General features: G+C 36.7%; 2 protein-coding genes, 2 long non-coding RNA genes and 1 pseudogene across 6 annotated transcripts; 4 read left to right on the top strand and 1 right to left on the bottom strand.

Annotated features, from left to right (window-relative positions):
- LOC18792862 (beta-glucosidase 40) lies at positions 1,180-5,708 on the top strand. Its single transcript, XM_007224040.2, has 13 exons — positions 1,180-1,836; positions 2,807-2,873; positions 2,971-3,029; positions 3,164-3,239; positions 3,338-3,409; positions 3,513-3,600; positions 3,707-3,962; positions 4,031-4,146; positions 4,236-4,459; positions 4,654-4,685; positions 4,866-4,968; positions 5,060-5,168; positions 5,251-5,708. The coding sequence occupies exons 1-13, from the start codon at positions 1,663-1,665 to the stop codon at positions 5,423-5,425; spliced, it is 1,551 nt and encodes a 516-aa protein (XP_007224102.1). The 5' UTR covers positions 1,180-1,662; the 3' UTR covers positions 5,426-5,708.
- Positions 5,809-9,891, top strand: LOC18792088 (annotated as a pseudogene).
- LOC18792957 (UDP-glucose 6-dehydrogenase 5) lies at positions 11,684-14,673 on the top strand. Its single transcript, XM_007225646.2, has 2 exons — positions 11,684-11,888; positions 12,884-14,673. The coding sequence occupies exon 2, from the start codon at positions 12,904-12,906 to the stop codon at positions 14,344-14,346; it is 1,443 nt and encodes a 480-aa protein (XP_007225708.1). The 5' UTR covers positions 11,684-11,888; positions 12,884-12,903; the 3' UTR covers positions 14,347-14,673.
- On the bottom strand, positions 14,808-20,089 carry LOC109946868. 3 transcript variants are annotated; one of them, XR_002269951.1, is made up of 3 exons: positions 17,176-19,010; positions 16,912-17,085; positions 14,808-15,458 (listed from the first exon to the last, which is right to left on the bottom strand). It is a non-coding gene; the product is annotated as an uncharacterized LOC109946868 (long non-coding RNA). The 3 variants fall into 3 exon arrangements; XR_002269952.1 differs by lacking the exon at positions 17,176-19,010 and adding an exon at positions 19,857-20,089 and having other exon boundaries at positions 14,808-17,085; XR_002269950.1 differs by having other exon boundaries at positions 14,808-17,085.
- Positions 20,190-22,468, top strand: LOC109946717. The gene is made up of 3 exons (XR_002269799.1): positions 20,190-21,072; positions 21,747-21,847; positions 21,929-22,468. It is a non-coding gene; the product is annotated as an uncharacterized LOC109946717 (long non-coding RNA).

The following is a 22,531-nucleotide window of genomic DNA, read 5'->3' as shown; positions in this document are numbered from 1 at the left end:
AAATATTGAGAATATTTTTTTTAAAAAAGAATGAAATCAAAATTGCCTTAATTATTTGCATATATAGAAAGTAAACCAAATGAGGACATGAATTCGTCACCGACACGCCGGTTACATTGCTTCAAAGTTGAAATGACTTTTGCTCATCGAAGTTGACGACAACACATTCCAAAATTCTCCTCAATTCATTCTCGATCGACATTACTAATTAAGTAACAGTAAAGCTCAAAATAATCGAACATTCTTGAAACCAACTGCAAAGGGAAATGAAGCAATCAAATAAACGACAGTAAAGTTATTGTCGTTTGATGTGAGAGAATTTGTCATTTGGTTGGGGACGATTAAACCCACTAAGACCTAGACCCAAATGCCAAAGTGTGTCTTTGTCAAATTAAATCTACTAATGCATTACATAATCCACCCTACGGAGTTAAAGATGAAAGTTGGCATATGAGTCGTTGATTGCAAAAAATATTTTGAAAAGTTGCTTATTTTTTTAAGTGCAGCAATTCCAAACGCTACCCGAATCGTATTCATCTATGCATAATGCCATTCCATACATGACCAAATTAAGAAAACACCATCGTAGAAGGCAAAGGCAAAAGCCGGCCGTTTTGTCTTTCTTACCAAAAAGTTAAGGACTAACAAAACAGAAATAAAAACCTGGTTGGTCTCAACTCCTCAGCTCAAGTGTCACGCAAACAAATATTGAATATTTTCCATTCCTGTTCGGAAATCGGTTGAAAAGGGGATTTGCCAGCGTTCATATTTTATTTTGTACTATAAAAGTATGTAGATCGAGTGAGATCATGTGTTGTCTTGGTTGTTTTATATTTACTGAAGCTGAATATATTTGCTTATTATTATTATATTTTACAGTCCCCTGTAATTTATTTGCCTCTCAAATGCATTATCCACACTATGTGGCAGAGGTCGGGGGACGAAAAGGTCTGAAAGATTCTTTAACTGAAGCCCTGTGGTCGGATGACGAAAAGGTCTGAAGAAGTAAGGTCCCATATTTTATTGTTATAGTGAGAATGAATAAAACAAAGGAAAAGGCGTGATTAGAGAGCAGACAATTAATTAATTAGTATTATTATATACATTCCAAAACAAGGCTGGAAAGCAAAGCAATCCATCATCCATCCCTTTCCAGGATGATTGACAAAAGCAATGGCAATGACCAATCCCACGAGGTCACTCACATTCAACTAAGAACCAAAAAAAGAAATATATAGAATTCAGAAAAGCAATCAAAATCTCAAATCTCATATGGAGATCCACCATTTATGCTTTTGCTTATTCTTCTGGTATGAAAACGTGTGAACCCAAGACTTCATATTTGTTTGCCACCACTCCCCATTAAAACCACACACTCTTTCTCTCTCCCATTCTGTTTGGAGCCAACACAAAGCACCACTTTTTATATGCCCTTTTCTGTATCTCAACTCAACAACAACTACCCATTTCACATTGTCTCACTACAAATCTAATCGCTTCTCTCTCTATCTCAACAAATTGGAGGAATTGTTTCATGCATAAAAAGCTCCCTTTTTTTCTTCTATACTCTCGCTCGTTCTAATTAAGAATTTAAGTAGGGATTAGAAGAAGCTAATCTCTTTCTTCTTTAGTCTTTCTGCCACCATTTGAGGAGGAGTAGTTATGGAGTGGGAAAGGAGAGGAGGCATTGGTTTGGTTTTGGGAATGGCAGCTGCAGTTGTATTGGTTCTCGGGTTCTTCTTCCCAACATGTACTTTGTCAGAATCCTCAGACGATATCAACAGGGCCAGCTTTCCAAAAGGTTTTGTCTTTGGTACCGCATCTTCTGCTTTCCAGGTTTCGTCTTTCTCTTTCATGACTATTTTATCCTTTTTTTATAATTCAAAATCAAAACTACAACTTAATTCACATCCCAGTTATCAGAAATTTGATTTCAGCTGTTGGATTTCTTGGCTTGCATTGTTGAGTTTGAGGTTGATGTTTTCTTGTCGTGTTGCTGTTTCTTCGTAGACTTAACTCAAACTGTAAAGTAACTGCTGGTTCACGTGAAGATAGATTGTCATGTTGATGTAATCGTGTTCTTCGAAACCCAAAAGACCAATGAATTCTAATTTCAGAATGGAAATGCTTAGATTATTTTTTTCTTCTTATCATTTTGTTATTCTGCATCCGAGTTGAATGGATACTTGCAAGCCGAATTCAGTGGACAGTTTTCTTTACTAGTTATTCCTGTATACCAAACTCAAATACATAAAATAAAAAATATATTGTCAAAAGAAAATAAAAATGCTTGTTAGCATGTTAATAAGGTTTGAACTATAAATTACTTAAATATATTGTAAATTTCGTAGTTAATTAAAATGAAAGTGATTAATGATGAAGATATATTTTCTTCAAATATGTTCTTCCTTAATTTCTTACTAGTCCTTTACGCATGTGTCAATTGATTTTATTTTTTTTATTTTTAGAATTAAGAAAAATAGGACCTATTATCTGATTTTGTTTTTAATTTTAATTTTTTATATGAAAAAAAATGTGAATTTACCATATTATCCTCATTTAGTGAGTAGTTTCGAATGCATGATACACATGTACCAAAACAAACACATGATGCATGGCATGGTTGCCATATTCATCACAACAATCCTTAAAAAGGTAGAAGGGTTCATCAACCACAACAAGTTATGTACCAAATATTATTTATTTATTTTTAATATGATACAAAAATTACTTGAGGATTAGTATGAAAACAAAAATGATTAATAAGAATAAAAATGATTTACGTTTTCGTGTGATTTTTTGTCAGTATGAAGGTGCAGTAAAAGAGGACGGAAGGGGGCCGTCCACCTGGGACACCTTTTCACATACTTTTGGTAATAATTTCATATTTTATTGTTTATTTTTGATGAATCACAATTGTTATCAACTTATGGTCCCTCTCATCTTCTCTTGCATCATGTTGCCGCGCAGGTAAAATATCTGATTTCAGTAACGCAGATGTTGCTGTGGATCAGTATCACCTTTACAATGTAATTAAGTACCTATTCAAACTATGATCTTTATTATTATTATTATTATTATTATTATTATTTTGGTAAAGAGACATAATGATGTCTTTAATTTGTGATTTCTATTTTGCAAATGTTGAATTATCTGCAAACAGGGAGATGTACAACTCATGAAGGACATGGGAATGGATGCTTATAGGTTTTCGATATCCTGGTCCCGGATTTTCCCCAGTAAGTTCTATCAGTTCTTCAAAAAGTTCATGCTTTTTTTTCTTCTCACATACGAGATTCAACTATTTTAACTGAGAGGTGAGCTTTTCATATATCAGATGGAACTGGGCAAATCAATCAGGCAGGTGTTGATCACTACAATAATCTCATCAATTCTTTGCTAGCCAAAGGTACCTTTTACATTTTCATCATTCTCCAAAGTTTCATGTATAGGCAAGCATCAAGCCATCAGACTTGACTGATAAGTAATTCAATGCATTTGTTCATGTCCAGGAATTGAACCATATGTGACCCTCTATCACTGGGACCTTCCTCAAGCCTTGGAAGACAAATATAATGGATGGCTCAACCCTCAGATCATGTAAACAATGTTCACGCACAATTTTGTACCTCTAATTTTTGCAAGTTTGATTACCAATAACTTTCGATTCAATTGATACATATATATGACCCTTACTCAATTGCAGAAAGGACTATGCAACGTACGCAGACACATGCTTCCAAAAATTCGGTGACAGGGTGAAGCACTGGATCACATTCAATGAGCCGCACACATTTTCTATACAAGGATATGATGTAGGTCTCCAGGCACCAGGAAGGTGCTCTATCCTGCTTCACCTTTTCTGCAGGGCTGGAAACTCTGCCACTGAGCCTTACATAGTTGGTCACAATGTCATCCTTTCTCATGCAACTGTGGCTGATATTTACAGGAGAAAGTATAAGGTAAGAAAGCACCTCATTCTCTTGAACAAACAGAAGTTGGTTGCTGATACTACTTGGTTCTTTTGCAGTCAAAACAGCATGGATCAGTTGGAGCATCATTTGATGTTATCTGGTATGAACCAGAAACAAACTCCACAGCAGACGTCGAAGCAGCCAAAAGAGCCCAAGATTTTCAGCTTGGCTGGTAAGCTTACATTGTTTTCATTACTTCCTAAGTTATATTTTAGAAGGGAATGTCCTAAAGTTTGTGTAATCACTTTGTTCGAATCGCAGGTTTCTTGAGCCGTTTATTTTTGGGGATTATCCAAGTTCTATGAGAAGTAGAGTTGGAAGCCGGCTGCCAACCTTTTCCAAATCTGAGGCTGCTCTACTTAAGGGGTCATTGGATTTTGTGGGAATTAATCATTACACTACCTTCTATGCGAGAAACGATACTACTGATTTTATTGGAGGTCTGCTCAATGACAGCCTTGCAGATTCTGGTGCTATTACCCTTCGTAAGTTCGCATTGAACCAACTTAAACATTTCTCTTAATTGAACTGCTTTATGTTTCCAGGTATTTGATAAGTTATTGGAATCACCAATGTAGAGATAGGGAAGTCAAATTCCAATTTGTTGAAGTTTTGTAACTTGCTATTCTTCAACTGTTTGCCGCTAGCTGAAGATATCTTTTGTTTTCCTTGTTTTCAGCATTCAAAAACGGGAAACCTATTGGAGATAGGGTATGTTGTATAGTTACATATGCAATTATGTTTATTTTTTCTTTTTCCACCATCATTTCTGGACTTGATGGAATCTGATAGATCAGATAAAAGATGAGGCCTAAACGCTCAATAATTACTGCACTGTTGTTATCTTTTTTTTACCTAATACTACATTATTTTGCTCATGTAAAATTGCAGGCGAATTCTATATGGTTATACATAGTGCCTGAGGGGATGAGAAAATTAATGAACTACATCAAGCACAAGTATGGCAACCCTCCAGTCATTATCACTGAAAATGGTAATCTTTTTAGAGCCAAATAGAAGAGAAGGAAAACAAAAAGGAGTTCATTTTCATGAGCTAATCATCTTCTTATTCATTATTTTTACAGGCATGGATGACCCAAATAGCCCATTCATTTCCCTTAAGGATGCTCTAAAGGATGCGAAAAGGATCAAATACCACCATGGCTATCTAACAAATTTGCTAGCTTCAATCAAGTATAACCATCTTTACTTAATCCATGAATTCAGTTTGAGGTCTAAAAGCTGATATATATTGCTCTGTTTTGGTTAAATGCAGAGAAGATGGCTGCAATGTGAAAGGTTATTTTGCATGGTCTCTGCTGGATAATTGGGAGTGGGCTGCTGGATTCTCTTCTAGATTTGGCCTCTACTTTGTTGATTATAAGGACAAGCTCAAGAGATACCCCAAGGACTCTGTTCAGTGGTTCACGAACTTCTTGACTTCTACTTAAGTTAGGTGATGAACATTGATGCTACGTGCCGAAATTCTACACTTACATTTTACACCACATAGTCCACAACTCATCAAATACACAAGGATTGTTGCCCTTCATGTTCTTCCGGGATCGAGCAAGCCATCACAAACAGTGTTTTTAATGCATTGATTGAGATCTTAGATTGTGTACAGATACTTGGAAGAAAAGCAACATTATGATTCTATCAAAAGAGAAACTTGGTTCAAAATCACAAGCTTTTTAAGAGTTACTGATATTTTACTCACTCTGCTTTAATGTTTGAAGAAAGAGATTGGTGTATTACTCTACGAGAGATGACATCAATCTGCTCCAAATTCCACCATTAAGAATTGTTTGATAGCAGAAAAGATTAAGTGATAATGGAAGGGTTGAATTCAGCTATATATTATCTGTTCAAGCTATCAAAACTGTTTGCCTTCAAATTATAAGGCAGCTATTTAGTGTCTTTGCTTATTATAGTTACAGTCCAGCAGTAAGTATTAGGCTTTGAGGAATCATAATCCTTGAAAAAGGAAACAGCAGAAAATGTGACTAAAGCACACAATATACATTGCATAACACAGAAAAGCTGGCACATAAAGCAATCCATTTCCATTCCTGGATGATTCATTGATAAAAGCAATGGCAAGGACCAAGAGGAAACCAAAAACCCTTTAAAAACAATCAACCTCAAATCTCATTTCTCATTGATATATCGTTGACACCATTACCCAATAAAACCGCTCTCTCTCTCTCTCTCTCTCTCTGGAGCTAACCACCAGGCCTATATATAGAGCTCCACTTTTGGTCTTAACTACCCATTTCACATTGTCTCGCCACCAAACAAAAAGCACTGGGCATTTGTTTCGGTCTCTCTCACTGTGTTTCTTCTATTCATCCCATCTTTCTCATTAATTCCCAGTCTCAGTACCTAATTAAGTACAGATTAGAAAGCTGACCTCTTTCTTTCTCTGTCTTTATATAACCAACCAACCCATTGACAAGTTTCTTTTTTTCTTTTTTGGGCCACAAGTTCCCATTGAGAATAAAGTAGTTATGGTGTGGAAAACAGGCAGGCGTTGGTTTGGTCATAGCTTTTGTATTGGTTGTTGGGTCCCCCAACATGCAGTTTGTCACAGATAAACAGGGCTAGTTTTCCAAGGAAATTTTTTGGGAGATTCACTATTATACCCAATATGGGGGCCCAAATTATAAAAATACCCCATATGAAATGGACTTTAGAAACACACCCAAAGCCCATTTACAACATAACAAAAAAGCTTTTAACTTCTTATAAATTACAAAACTGCCATCAATTTCTTAAAACAAGCCCAACCCCAAAATCTCATAAAAATACCCAAAACACTTAATAGGGCATCAAAGTAATTTAATAATTAATATTAAATTCAATAAGGCCATCTGTCATTTTTTGGGTTTGTTTATAGAAATTCAATTGTGTAGGGTTTATTTATAATATTAGTACTAGAAATGGGTATATCACTAAATATCTCAAATTTTTTTGTGTTCGGGACTGCCTCTTCTGCTTTCCAAGTTGGTCTAATCGCTCTTTTGATCTGTCCTTTTAAGAGTAAAAGTTAATGAACTACTATTTAATTTCACATGGATATAAATTTTACTTATTTTCCCTGTTATATATCAGTAATTAATTAATTCATATTTGTCATTTCTGTTCATGGTTGGATTATTTCTGGGCTTGCATTGCTTGTGATACTTTGAGTTTGATGTTTGCCATGCATGATGTACCTAACCAAACACATGCTTCATCAGTCATCACTATGTACAACTATAAATTACTATTATTTATTATTATTAATTTAGAATAAAATGATTTGCGTTTCTTCTGATTGTTGTCAGCATGAAGGTGCAGTTAAAGAGGATGGAAGGGGGTCTTCTATCTGTGGCACTTTTTCACATACTATTACTAATAATTTATTATTTTGTTGTTGTCTTTTTTATATTCATGTTGTAATTAATTTACCAGAAACTTAGAAGGGTTCAGATTTCTCTGCCTATATATTCAAATTATTGAGTTTCTCATGCAGTGAATATTATTGTGACCCCTAACCTTGCATTCTGCCGCAGGAAAAAATACTTGATTTCAGTAATGCAGACATTTCTGTGGATCAGTATCACCGTTATAATTCAAGCCTACTCAAACCATATATTCTCAGAATTCTTTTGTTAAGAGACATGATGATGACATTTTGATCTAGGGTATTAACAAATGCTAAATTATTTGCAAAGCAGGAAGATGTACAACTTATGAAGCACATGGGAATGGATGCTTATAGGTTTTCAATATCCTGGACTCGGATTTTCCCCAGTAAGCTCTAGCAGTTCTAAAAGTTACTGTTTGTGTCACACACCAGATTTTTAATTTTTATTGTATTCGAGACGAGTTTTGAGTAGAAGCAAAAATACATGATAGAATGTTAGCTGTGAGGTTTTTGTATACCAGATGGAACTGGACAGATCAATCAGGCAGGCATTGATCACTACCATAGTCTCATCGATGCATTGCTATCCAAAGGTCTGCCATCAAAGCAATTAGGCAATTGATTTCAAACAAAAATATGCAGTTGATTTCAGACTGCATAAACTTTTCTTCCTTTTTTTCCCATCCTTAAACCACAAGATTTTGCATGTGCAGGTATTGAACCATATGTGACCCTCTATCATTGGGACCTTCCTCAAGCCCTGCAAAATGGGTTTCTCAACCATCAGATCATGTAAGCAATGTTCACAATTTTGTACCTCTATTTTCCATAATTTGGTTTCTGATTTTTTTTTAAATTTATTCAAGTGATTCATTATTCATGTGACCTCAGTCAATTACAGACAGGACTATGCAACATACATAGAGACGTGTTTTCAGAATTTCGGTGACAGGGTGAAGCACTGGATCACATTCAACGAGCCACATACAGTTGCTACACAAGCATATGATTTAGGTGCCCATGCACCAGGAAGGTGCTCTAGTAGGCTTTCCTGTAAGGCTGGGAATTCTTCAACTGAGCCTTACATAGTTGCTCACCCAATCATCCTTTCTCACACAACTGTGGCTGATATTTACAGGAAAAAGTATACGGTAAGATGGAATGAAGGAAAATCAAACACCGTGTCATTTTCTTCAACTAAACCAGAACTGGGAACTAGGAATAGAGGTTATTGAGCCATTCCAGTCACAGTTTGTTTACTGACAGTACTTGGTCCCTTTGCAGTCAAAACAGAATGGATCAGTTGGGGCCTCATTTGATGTTATGGTATGAACCAGAAACAAACTCCACAGAAGACATTGAAGCAGCTCAAAGAGCCCAAGATTTTCAGCTTGGCTGGTAACCATAAAACCCTCGTGGGGCTTATTTTATTTATTCAAAAGATCATCTATTTTTTTCTTAGTAGTATATCTTGTCACAGAAGGAATAAGACCTACTTTTTGACCAGGATACACACACCTTAACCCTTTTCTACTCCAAAGTTGAAATTGAGACCTGTAAGCTAGCTACCTGCTTTCATTACTTCCAAGTCATGTTCTAGAAGGAACTATTTGCTAGAATTGGTGTGATCACTTTGTTGTAATTATAGGTATCTTGACCCTTTGTTTAGTGGAGATTATCCAAGCTCTAAGAAAAGTAAAGTTGGAAGCCGGCTGCCAACCTTTAACAAATCTGAGGCTACTCTGATTAAGGGGTCATTGGATTTTGTGGGCATTAATCAGTACACTACCTACTACGCCAGAAGAATGCTGCTGGTGGTGTAAGTGGAGACGACTACCTTTCAAACGATGACACTGTTGAGCACACTGCATATTTCTCTTGATTTAACTGTCATGTGTTCCAGTTATATCAAAAGTTTCTGCAATCACCAACTTAAAGATATGGAAGTCAAGTTGCAATTTGTTATAGTTTAACTGTTGGTTCCTAACTGAAGATGATCTTTGTCTGTTTCAACATTCACTAAAGACGGGAGACCTATTGGAGATCATGAAATTTTCTTTTTCCAGCTTTATTTCAAGACAGCTGATAGAACAGATAAATATAATGCTCCTAACTCTCATGAATTAATGCACTGCTGTTTTACTTCCAGCTTTCTTACCTGATGCTACACTATTTGCTCATATGTAAATTGCAGGCCAATTCTTTTTGGTTGTACATAGTGCCTCAGGGGATGAGAAAATTAATGAACTACATCAAGCAAAAGTATAGCAACCCTCCAGTCTTTATCACTGAAAATGGTAATCTTTTGAAAGCCAAATAGTTGTTTGTCAATGCTACATAAGAAAAATCATGAGATAAATCTTCTTCTTTTCATTATTTTGACAGGCATGGATGATCCAAATAACCAGTTCATTTCCCTTCAGGATGCTCTGAATGAAGTATGAGAAAAGGATTAAATACCACGACCACTATCTAACAAATCTGCTAGCTTCAATTAAGGACTAATTAATCCATGAATAATGGCATTTGAATTTATTGATTTGAGATCATAGCTTATGGAGAGACATTATTTAAAGTCACACACATGCTTCTATGAAAAGAAACATTAGAGATTGCAAGCACCAATCTGCATACAAATTCCACCCCATTAGAGGAAAAGTTTAATGGCAGCAAAGACTAAAGAAAAGGAGATGGATAATTGAATGGTTGAATTCAGCTATCACATTTGTTTGCCCTCAAATTAAGGTTTGACTAAATTGCCAGTCAGCTAGCAGCTGGGGCAACATTTTCAGACAACACCACTCCATCTCTAGCAGTCATATGAAATGACAAAGTTGTGTGCTCTTGGAGACAAATTTCTACCGCTATAGAATTCAATTCTTAAAGTTGACAAAAATCAAAGCCTTTTAATCTCTTAGAACATGCCAATTGGCCTAACCATGAAGACATTGACCACGTTCGAGCTAATCACATTTTGATATGTATTCGTATGCATTTTTTATAACATTTCATTGGTGTACATACGTTAAAAATTGTCATCTTCCGAAAAAAGAAGAAAGACCCTTGTATTCCATAATCCTTGGTGCTTATTTGCTTCTCACCGACATCGAACACATTGGTAAATTATATTCATTTAAAGCCGTTGACGTCGTTGTCATTACAACATGACATTATGGCATTCTATTCTATTCTATTGTTCTTACATATTGGCTTGAAAAAAAAAAAAAAAAGGTTAGTTGCCTAATTCTTTTAAAAATCATTTAATTAAATGACTATTTGTCGTAGTAATTACTCCAAATTTCCAACCAAAAAATACAGAGTGTTGGAATCATAATCATATTTTAGCACAATTTCTCCTCCTCCTCGTCTCTGCCACTCTCTTAATTCACACATACTTAACTCAAAGTGTCCTACACGTCTACATTAAAATAACCCCCCAATCCATTTTTTTAATTAATTTTTACATAAATATTGAGCCAACTACCCATTATATAAATAATTCAGCACATAATTTCCTTCCTATTCGGATCTCTACCTACCAGTGCCATGTTGCTGCTACATCCCATATGTAACGTTTGCATTATATGCCTTCCATTTTACTCGATCTCTTTGTTCTTCTGGTCCTACCCGAAAGGTTCACTTTCCCCTTTTAAGTTTTCATATTCAATGAGACTTGCCATAATTTATTTTCTGTTGTGGCTTCATATATACTTCTCCTCATCAATTTTTAATACAATAAATAAATTATGGCTTTTGTTTCATTTTAAGGTTAGCCGTCTTCGTCCCGTTTCGAGACTTCGAAAATTACAATTACAGTGTGTATACTAGAGGCAGAGTCACATGTAGACATGAGGTGGTCATGGCCCCTCCCAATATCTATGGTACTACATGGTACATGCAAATGATTAACAAATTTCGAAGCCGCAATGTTAGATTTACAACATTTTTACACCACATTGTATACCATCTTTCTAATAGAAGTCGAGCCCACTAATACAATGGAACCTACCTCTATTAAAAGGTGGTACACACTGTGGTATAAAAATATAATAAGTCTAGTATTTTTCTTTTTAAAAATACAAATAACGGATTGTAATCTCTGTCATGTGGTACTACTAATCCATCCATTTTATAAGATAATAGTTAAAAAAAAGGTATATATAATATAAATTACAGTTTACTGCCAAATTTTTTTTAAAAAAAGTTTAACGAATGATGATGACGTGTGTAGGTGAATGAAACATGTTGAAAAAACGTGGATTATTAGGGGGGTTAAGTTTACTGTTTTCGGAATCCCGGTTGTTGGATCTTAAAATGCTACATGGGTCATAATAGGCCGGTGTAGGTGTTTGGCGTATATATAGGGCCTTGGATCTTCTACATTCTCGGTCATCAGAGGAAGAAAAAGAAAAACAAAGCTCCTATTCTTTCTCCCTCTTCTTTTGCGGCAGATCTCTCTCAGTTTCTCCAAACACAGCGACACAGACCTCACATTGACTGAGGTAATTACTCTGTTTTCTTCTCATTGGTGCTTCATTATTCATTTGGGATATTGAGCTTTGTAATTTGCTCAATTGGGTTCTCTTTTATGCTTAATTTTTGGATCTTTGATAATGGTTTTCATAATTTTGATTTGGGTTTTGTATATGGTGGTCTGTTATTCAGTCTACTTTTGGAAGATTGCTCATTTATTTGTGTTATGAACTTGTCATGTTGTCTGGGATGGGCTGGAATGCATGGATCTTGGTAGTTTGTCACTGTCTGCTGTAGATCTGATTGAGCTCAATTTCTTTATTGCGAGCCTGAATCTTATCGTATGGTATTTGCCTTTTGGGTTGTGGACAACGTGATTATTTAGCTTAAATTTGAAAACATTCGTCCAACTGTTTGATAAATTTCTCTCATTTCCACTAAAATACTGTGGATCTGGAAATTGTAGGGCAATTTTCTTGAGTGAACGTATAGATCTTGTGTGTGCCTCTCTCTCACTTCGATATGATGCTCTGTTTTGGTTACCACTCACAATTGAATTCATGCTACCACCTTAGCAGTATGAATCAATATTATGCTTTCAAATGGAGATAGTTTTAAGCATATGGGACCATATGGTTGTCGGTAGTAGATACCTTTATTCATTAGTTTTGTATTAATCAACTAGCTGACCAGGCCCTTGGTTCCCAATTAATCTTTTTCTTTTATTTTTGTTTCGTTTCCCTTGGCTGACCAATTAATCTCCTAGATAGATATGTTTAGATGTCAAACTGCTTTCTCCTAGATTTGTTTTTTGGTTTGTCAATTCATTTTGTTTTGTTTTGGTTAGTTCTGTCATAGTGCAGAGGCTGTGGCTGGTTGTATGTATTTTCGTTATTGTAAGAAAAATGAAAGGCTGGTCAGAAGCGTTTTATCTTTCAAAATCTGTAATAATTTGACAATGACGCAGTGATTTACCAATTTAGTGCTTGAAAATACTGTAGCTTATCCCATTTTATTGATTCAGGTTGTCAATAACAGATCAAGATGGTGAAGATCTGCTGCATTGGAGCTGGATATGTTGGTGGACCTACTATGGCTGTGATTGCACTCAAGTGCCCAGATATTGAAGTAGCAGTTGTTGACATTTCTGTGTCACGGATCAATGCCTGGAATAGTGATCAGCTCCCCATATATGAGCCAGGCCTTGATGATGTGGTGAAGCAGCGCAGGGGAAAGAACCTATTCTTCAGTACAGATGTTGAAAGACATGTTATGGAGGCAGATATTGTCTTTGTTTCTGTTAACACACCTACCAAAACCCAGGGTCTTGGAGCTGGCAAAGCAGCTGATCTTACCTATTGGGAGAGTGCTGCTCGTATGATTGCGGATGTATCAAAGTCTGACAAAATTGTGGTTGAGAAATCAACAGTCCCTGTCAAAACAGCTGAGGCCATTGAAAAGATTCTGACTCACAACAGCAAAGGCATCAACTTCCAAATTCTTTCCAATCCTGAATTCCTTGCTGAGGGAACTGCAATTGAAGATCTTTTCAGTCCAGACCGGGTCCTCATTGGAGGTAGGGAAACTCCAGCAGGTCAAAAGGCAATTCAAGCACTCAAGGAGGTTTATGCCCATTGGGTCCCTGAAGAACGAATTATTTGCTCTAACCTGTGGTCTGCTGAGCTTTCAAAGCTTGCTGCCAACGCCTTCTTGGCACAGAGGATATCTTCTGTTAATGCCATTTCAGCACTCTGTGAGGCAACTGGTGCAAATGTCACTGAAGTGGCACATGCTGTTGGCAAGGACACAAGAATTGGGCCTAAGTTTTTGAATGCCAGTGTTGGTTTTGGTGGGTCTTGCTTCCAGAAGGACATCTTGAACTTGGTATACATCTGTGAGTGTAATGGCCTTCCTGAGGTAGCAAATTACTGGAAACAGGTCATTAAGATCAATGATTACCAGAAGTCCCGCTTTGTGAACCGAGTAGTTTCCTCAATGTTCAACACAGTATCAGGCAAGAAGGTTGCAATTCTGGGATTTGCCTTCAAGAAGGACACTGGTGACACTAGGGAGACCCCAGCCATTGACGTGTGCAAAGGGCTGTTGGGTGATAAGGCCCGATTGAGCATATATGACCCACAGGTGAGTGAGGATCAGATCCAGAGGGATCTTTCTATGAAGAAGTTTGATTGGGACCATCCTATTCATCTTCAACCTCAGAGCCCCACTGCTGTGAAGCAAGTTGGTGTAGTCTGGGATGCTTATGAGGCAACAAAGGGTGCTCATGGGATTTGCATCCTGACCGAATGGGATGAATTTAAGAGTCTTGATTACAAGAAAATTTATGATCAGATGCAGAAACCTGCATTTGTGTTTGATGGACGGAACGTCGTGGATGCGGAGAAGCTGAGGCAAATTGGGTTTATTGTTTATTCAATTGGAAAGCCCCTGGATGAGTGGCTCAAGGACATGCCTGCTGTGGCATAAAGACTTGACTGAGGTGAGAAGCACAGAATCATGATGTATGTGAAGATCCCCTGGTGAGTTCAGTTAGTACTGAAGTTTGTTACTGAGAGTGGAAGTATGCTTGTCCTTTTATTTTTCCTGTATAATTTCTTATTATTCCCCTGTTCTTAGACTTGGGGCTTATGTTGTCTGTGTCTTATTTTATTTTGTAATAGGATCCATAATACAGTGACTGAGTTTGTCCTTATCTTTAGCGGAATATCTTCCGAATTTGTTATTCTCTTAGTTTAGTGTAATAAAAAAAATGGCCAAATTAAAATTCTGTTGATCTTTCTGTATTCATGGGTATCTGATGTGCGTGATGTTCTTCTACTTCAAATTTTAAACACAATTAAATTTTTTTTGTTGGGCTATTTTTACCATTTACTGTGATATAGCATGGGTTTGTTTCTGTCATTCTTTCTTTCTCATGTTTGACAAGATTGCCATTCATGTGGTTTGGGCATATCTCCAATTCAATGCAATCAAACTGTTGACTTTTACTGCGTTCAAACGCATTTACAATCGAAAGGTATTGGAATTAAAACCCAATTCCAATATCGAAACCAGAAACAAGTCTCAGTTTCCTCCATTATTCTTCTTCAGTGCATGTTACTTCTTCTTCATCTTAGGTGCCTTAATTTGCTTCTTCTTAACTGCCTCTTTCTTCTCCTCCTCCTCCCTGATCCAACCGTGCTATAATCAGGTGGCTTCTCGTACATGAAATCACCTCCGGCATTGTCTAAATTTATCCACGCATTATATGGAATGTAAGGACCACCGAGCCCCACCCTTGTGCCTCCGAAATTATATGATCAATAAGACTAAATGATCTATTTGCTTGTCAATAATATTAGAACTTTAGCATGGAAAATTACCGTATCTTCCAGACCAAGCACAATAGGGTTAAAATGAGAATGTCGATTTGTACTGGTGAATGTGATTAAAAACATCTTCAGCCGTGAGCTTAGCTTCCTATAAAGCCACCCTCGGCGTTCCAGGAAAACTCTCAAAGTGGTAGCCAGAGTTCCACCGCGTCGGCCCCACAATCAACATATTCATACTTTCCATAAAACCACCATCTAATACACCAACTACTCAAAACCAACATTTCAAAATAAATTAATAATAATTGAAAGGGTTAATTGGTAATTTGCCCCTTGAATTTGTATCTAAATTTTGATTTACCCCTTATCCTTCTTTTTTTAGAAAATTAAGGATATATGAACTTCTTATTTTCGCAAATTCTTTTTTTAGAAAATTAAGGATATATGAACTTCTTATTTTCGCAAATTTCCCCCTTGCCGTCTACATCCTCAACATTTCATTCAATCTTCTGTTAAATCATTAATAATAATAAAAAATTGGGAAAAAAACAGAAAAAGATAACACAAAAAAACCTTCTCTCCTCAGTTTTCTTTTTCTTCCCCATCCCCTCTGGTTTTTTTCTCCCCCTCCTCCTCTACCCGATGCTTCTCCCCAGGCCAACCAGCCACACCCCCGACGCACCTCCTCCCCCCGCCTCCCTCTCTCTTTCTCTCGTCGCCTCCATTCCCTTAGGCTTTAGGGTTTTGATCTTCTTTTTTGTTTTTCTTCCTTTTGTTATCTACAAAGTGTGTCTCCCTCTCTCTCCTCTCTTCCCCCTTCTCTCTCTTCACAAACATAAGCACCGCCCACCCTTCACCCGGCCCCTCCTCCTTCTGTCTCCCTCTTTCTTCGACATCCACAACCTCACCTCCCAGAAAACCCAAACAGCCACCAAAAAAAAAAAAAATTCAAGATCAAAACCTTAAATAGCCACCCAAAAAATTTCAAGATCGTTATTATTAACCTCACCTTACTCCCCAGGAAACCCAAACAGCCACCCCAAAAATCTCAAGATATTTATTATTAATTTTTATTTTCCTCTCTGCAACCTTGGCAAGGGAGGAGAGAGAGGCACAAAAAGAGAGAAAGTGGGAAGGGGTGGGCACGTGGGGGAAGAAGAGATAGAGGGTGGAGGATGGTGATGTTGGTGGATGTCTAAGAGAAGAAGGGGGAAAGAGATCAAAGAGACGGTGGTGGCTGTCGAATAGAGGATGAATTTATCATTATTTTTTCTTTTTTCTTTTTTTTCTATATTTTTTTAACATATGAAATGACCAATATGCCCTCATATTAAAGGGCAAATTGGATGAATGTTGAGGATTTAGACGGTAGGGGGAAAATTGGCGGAAAAATAGAAGTTAATATCCTTAATTTTCTAAATTAAAAAAAAAAAGGATATGGGTTGAATTAAAAACTAGGTACAAGTTCAGGAGGCAAATCACGAGTTAACTCTAATTGAAATCCATAGTCTTTTTTTTTATCAAAATTAGTAACAAAAGCAGAAGAAATCCATTAAATTTAAAATTAACAAATTAATTCAAAAAAGAATTAAGAAGCAGATTAAACCAAAGCGAAAGATATCAAAAAAGAAAGTGTGTATATACGAAAGAATTGATGGAAAAAGAAACAAAGAGAAAATAAAAATAAACAACATAGGAGAGGACGGATCAAATTTCTTACCCACCGAGTTGCAGAGTTCCCAAATATGACCGAAGATGTCCCCTCAATCTTTGCAACGAGCACGACAAGGGTCCTCGGCTATGTTTTTCAAGATTTTGCATTCCATATTCTTGGCCTTTAGCATTGAAGCGCTCAAGTTGGAGACAAACACGTGGCGGTACATCCTTCTTCACTCTGGCGGCGATCATCCGTACAAAAATGAAGTCATAATTAATTTAAATCAACTAGAAATTGTTGTAAGAAACGAACAGAGAAATTACTCACTAATACGAATCTGTTTGATCCAAGCTTCACTTCAGCGCACACAAATGAACGTTGTGGCTCAAATGGCTCAGATTAATGGATGCGAAATTGTAGAAAAGATAGCCGAGGATACGTGCCGTCCCAGCGTGCTCGTTGGGAATATCAAGGACCGATTCGGTCAGCAGCTCGGCTGGTAAGAAATCCGATAAGAAAATCGACCAATCTTCCCTTGTTAACTTTATTTGTTATTTTTTGAGATATTTTGTATCTGTTTCAGTTTTGCTTAATTCACTTTCTTTATTAATTCTTACTTTATAATATGAGATATTTTTTTATAAACGCTTAATTCACTTTCTTTATTAATTCTTACTTTATAATATGAGAGATTTTGTGATAAACATATTATTTCATATTCTTAATTGTCTTTTTTATAAGATGTTTTTTGTCATTTTGATAATAGAAAAAAAAAACTTTTTAAAGTTCTTGTTATTTAATCAGTCTTTTATTTTAATTTATCTTTTTGAGAATGTGGTATATCCGATTGTGGTTTTACAGATAAGGCGAGAATGACGGTGTTACTTGCTGATTGGACACAAAAACACCACTTTGACTGTTTTCCTGGAATGCCAAAGGTGACTTCAATACGCGAATTTTCTCAGCTCGCAGCAACATCTTGAGTTTGACCCTTTTGTCCTCAATCTGGATGTGTGTGGCATGTTTTGGGTAATTTAAATTAATTTTCATGATAATTATTTATTGCTACAATAAATTATTCTCTCCACTCTAACCGGAGACACGTGGCAGTACATCCTTCTTCATTCTGGCAGTGATCATCCATACAAAAACAAATTCATAATTAATTTAAAAAACCGAATATAAATTATTGTAAGAAACGAACATAGAAATTACTTATTGATAGTCCTTGTTTGTGATGACGAATCTGTTTGATCCAACCTCCACTTCAGTGCATACAAACAAACATTGTGGCTCGAATTCATTGTACCGAATCAACCTAGCATCGAAAAGATCTTCATATAATTGAATCACCTATATACCATTAGTTGGGCCCACAACCAGTTGTGGGGTCAAGTATGTGATGCTTACTAAAGCCTCATGCTCAACCTCAACATTCTTGTGGCTTTTCATACTCGCCTTTTACTTCTCCTCCTCCTAGTGTTTTTGTTCCTCTTCGTTATCCTTCTTTTTCGGTAACCATCACAGACCTGACCCCACAACTGGTTGTGGGCCCAACCAGTGGTATATGAGTGATTCAATTCTATGAAGATCTTTTCGGTGTTAGGTTGATTCGGTACAATGAATTCGAACCACAACGTTCGTTTATGTGCGCTGAAGTGGAGGTTGGATCAAACAGATTCGTCATCACAAACAAGGACTATCAATGAGTAATTTCTATGTTCGTTTCTTACAATAATTTCTATTCGATTCTTTAAATTAATTATGAATTTGTTTTTGTATGAATGATCATTGCCATAATGAAGAAGGATGTACCACCACGTGTCTCTAGCTAGAGTGGAGAGAATAATTTACCGTAGCAATAAATAATTATTATGAAAATTAATTTAAATTACCCAAAACATGCCACACACATCCAGCTTGAGGACAAATGGGTCAAACTTGAGATGTTGCTGTGAGCTGAGAAAATTTGCGTATTGAAGTCAACTTTGGCATTACAGGAAAACAGTCGAAGTGGTATTTTTGTGTCCAATCAGCAAGCAACACCGTCATTCTCGCTTTATCCGTAAAACCACAATCAGATATACCACATTCTCAAAAAGATAAATTAAAATAAAATAAAAGATTGATTAAATAACAATAACTTAAAATAGTTTTTTTTTTCTATTATCAAAATGAAAAAAGCAGCTTACGAAAAAAAAAAAAAAACAAAAAGACAATTAAAAATTAATTAAGAATATGAAATAATATGTTTATCACAAAATATCTCATATTATAAAGTAAGAATTAATAAAGAAAGTGGATTAAGCAAAAGCAAAACTGAAACAGATACAAAATATCTCAAAAAATAAAAAATAAAGTTCACAAGAGAGGACTTGTCGAATTTCTTATCGGATTTCTTACCAGCCGAGCTGCTGAGTTCCCAAATATGACCGAATCGGTCCTTGATCTTCCCAACGAGCATGCCAAAACAGCACATTTCCTCGGCTATCTTTTCCACAATTTCGCATTCGTTAATCTCAGCCTTGTCCATTAAAGCTTTCAAATCCTGAAATTTTCCTTCCAGGAGTTAACGTCTAAAAGGTTAAACAAATTTCTACCCCATAAAAATTTTCTATCAAAAAACTCTTAATTTATTCAAACTAAACAGTAACTAACCAAAATAAAACCTCCTTGGCAAAAGACACAAAAAAAACCCTTAACAACTAATCAACAAAAAACATCAATATTCATCCAATCCAATAAATCATTATCCAAACACAAAATGATCAATATTCATCAAATAAATCATTATAAAAATTTCAACAAATTAAAAATATTAGGCATTATCATCAATTAGGGATTTAGATTTTAAAAATTACTCGAATATTATGAGTTTTTTCACACCAATAGGCGGAAGCGACACCAGCTATCATCACAAATCTCCACCTCCTAGAAACACAAAAACCCCCTTTTTATAATGACCAAAAAGATTAAAATCAGAGATGGAGAGAGAAGAGAATGAAAACCTGGGTAAGTACATCCAGCCCACAATCCAAATAAATGAGGCTCCGAACCTTTATATCCATTAACATAGATTGGTGGGGTTTCGGGGTGTGATTATCGGCTAGGGAATTTGGGATTAGGGTTTGAGGAGAGAATAATAGAAATTGGGGGGTTTTGGGGTGTGATCATCGGCTAGGCTTTGAGGGGTTGGGGGGGCAAAAGCTGAAGGAAAACCTTTTTATTTTTTAAAATGACTTGGCTCAAAACGACGACGTCGTTTTGGCAAGGTTTTTTTCAAAAACAGAAAGCTTTAGTAGAACGACGTCGTTTTGACGTCGAGGGATACAAGGGAAAAAAAAAAATTTGTGCGCTGGAGCCTGAGGAGAACATGCTGCGCGCGGCGCGCTCCTCTGGGGACTTTCATCAAACACCTTGCGATGCGAGGGTCAATTTCTTCCACTCTAATGGCGGATTCGAGGGTTGCAGGGGTCACTTGACCACCCTTCTTCCTCTGTGGATCCGTCCCTTCGAGCACTCAAGGCGGATACAAACCTTTGCCAGCGGCAGCGGTGGCGGTACATCATCACAGTCTGTGACGACAAACGTATTTGATCCCAGTTCCACCTCAGCGCACACGAACAGCTGATAAGAGGAAGAAGAACCACTGGAAGCTTGCTTCGGGAATTGGTTGTAGCGACCCAATATAGCACCGAAGATTTGTTCGTACAAGTGAACGGCTTCCATAGCCGTAGGTGGGCGCCACCACCAGCTGTGGCCTCACCTTCGTGATCGCATTCATTGTCATTGATTAAGAGCTAATTGCAGGAGCAGAGAGATAATTGCAGGAGGAGAGAGATGAGGGAGAAAGAGAGAGGCAATGGCAGATTTGAAAATGAAAATGAGGCGCGATTTTCCTTGGGTTTGGTTTGGGTTTGTTTATGTAACAGAAGAGAAGAGTGAGGAAAAGCATGCTGATCTGTCTATTTGAATCTTGATATTCAATTTTTATTTAATTCATGCTTTTCATACGAGTGTTCGTACGGGAAGTCGGCGCCCAGTACCATTCGCAAGATTCAGCGAACGACGCCGTATTACTAAAGGAACCGAGCGCCGGTTTTGCAGTTTCTAGTACGTTCGCGGCGAGTGCAACAGAGGTGTGCTGAGTGTGCTTATAGGCACTAGATGCCCATCACTGGGGAGTTGTCAAGGCAAAATATCAAGGATCGTTCGTTACTATGGGTATGTATGTATGTATGATTATATTGGTCCGTTATAATCAATGATTCTTTTAATTCAGGCTGCTTCTATTAATTCATGCTTTTTTTCTTCATATAGTGGTTGGTTGCTAAAGCATGTGAACTTGTTTGTTTGTAGATTATAACAAAGTATTTTCTCAGGTTTAATGTCATGAGCGCATAGACATTTTGTCTTGAAATTGATAGATTCATGTGGTTGCTTACTCTGCATTAGATTATCCCTTATAGTAGATGAAGTATTTGTTTGTTTGTTTGTTTCTTTATAATATCCCTCTTTGAATATCAATAATTCAGTAGAATAGGAGCTTCAATTTTGGTTAGCATTATCATTTATCAATGCCTAATGTGTCATATTATGTTGGCTTTGCTACTTAAAACATGTGGATTTGCTTGTTTGTTAGCTATCATTCATTATTTCTAATGTTTGATCAGATTATGAGGACATGAGACGTTCTTGTTTTGAATTTTGTAGCTGTGGTTGGTTACTTTGCATTAGACCCTACTACTAGTCTACATGAAGCCACTTTCGGTTATTTTCGTTCAAAATTTGTTATGTTTGTTTGTTTGTATTCATTCCTTTTTCAATATCAAAAGTTCAGAGTTTCAAGAGGATTTAAGTTTGATGTGATGTTAACATTTTATCTTATGTATCTGCAGAGTTATGATCCGATGGCAAAGAAGCTACTTAACAAGGCTGGTGCTGGAGAGATAAAGAAGAGATCGAAAAGTTGTCTAAAGACCCAAGAATAGGAGAAAGGGTTGCTACCAAACCCTTGTATCTTTCTCAATTAAGTATCTCTTGTATTATCATGAAATACCTATATGTTCTTTGAACGCAGATTATCAAGTCCTTTGCGCCATCAGTCTATGGCCATGAGGACATAAAGACTGCAATAGCTCTTGCCATGTTTGGAGGCCAAGAGAAAAATGTCGAGGGAAAACACCGACTCCGAGGCGATATAAATGTCCTTCTCCTAGGTGATCCTGGCACGGCAAAATCACAGTTTATTAAGTAAAAGCTACTGCCATCAGTTAAAAGTGAATCAATTTTCTGTCTCACAAGGTATGTTAAAAAGACTGGGCAGAGAGCTGTGTATACTACTGGTAAAGGAGCATCTGCTGTGGGACTCACAGCTGCTGTGCACAAGGATCCTGTTACAAGGGAGTGGAACCTTGAAGGACCAGCTCTTGTTCTTGCTGACAAGGGAATATGCCTTATTGATGAATTTGACAAAATGAATGATCAGGATATTTATGACAGTGCTAGTATATATGTAAATTTTGCAATTATGAAACTGACAGCCCCCCTCCCCCCTTTCCAACTTATTTTGAGTCTTTGAGCATTTACATTTTCATCTGCAATCAGGGTGGGTATTCATGAAGCAATGGAGCAACAAAGTATTAGCTTATCAAATCAAGAGCTGGGATTGTCATTTCTCTCC

Source organism: Prunus persica, chromosome G1 (assembly GCF_000346465.2).
Source record: "Prunus persica cultivar Lovell chromosome G1, Prunus_persica_NCBIv2, whole genome shotgun sequence".
Lineage (NCBI taxonomy): Eukaryota > Viridiplantae > Streptophyta > Magnoliopsida > Rosales > Rosaceae > Prunus > Prunus persica.
The sequence above is the reverse complement of the archived record's forward strand: the minus strand, read 5'-3'. Positions and strand labels throughout refer to the sequence as shown.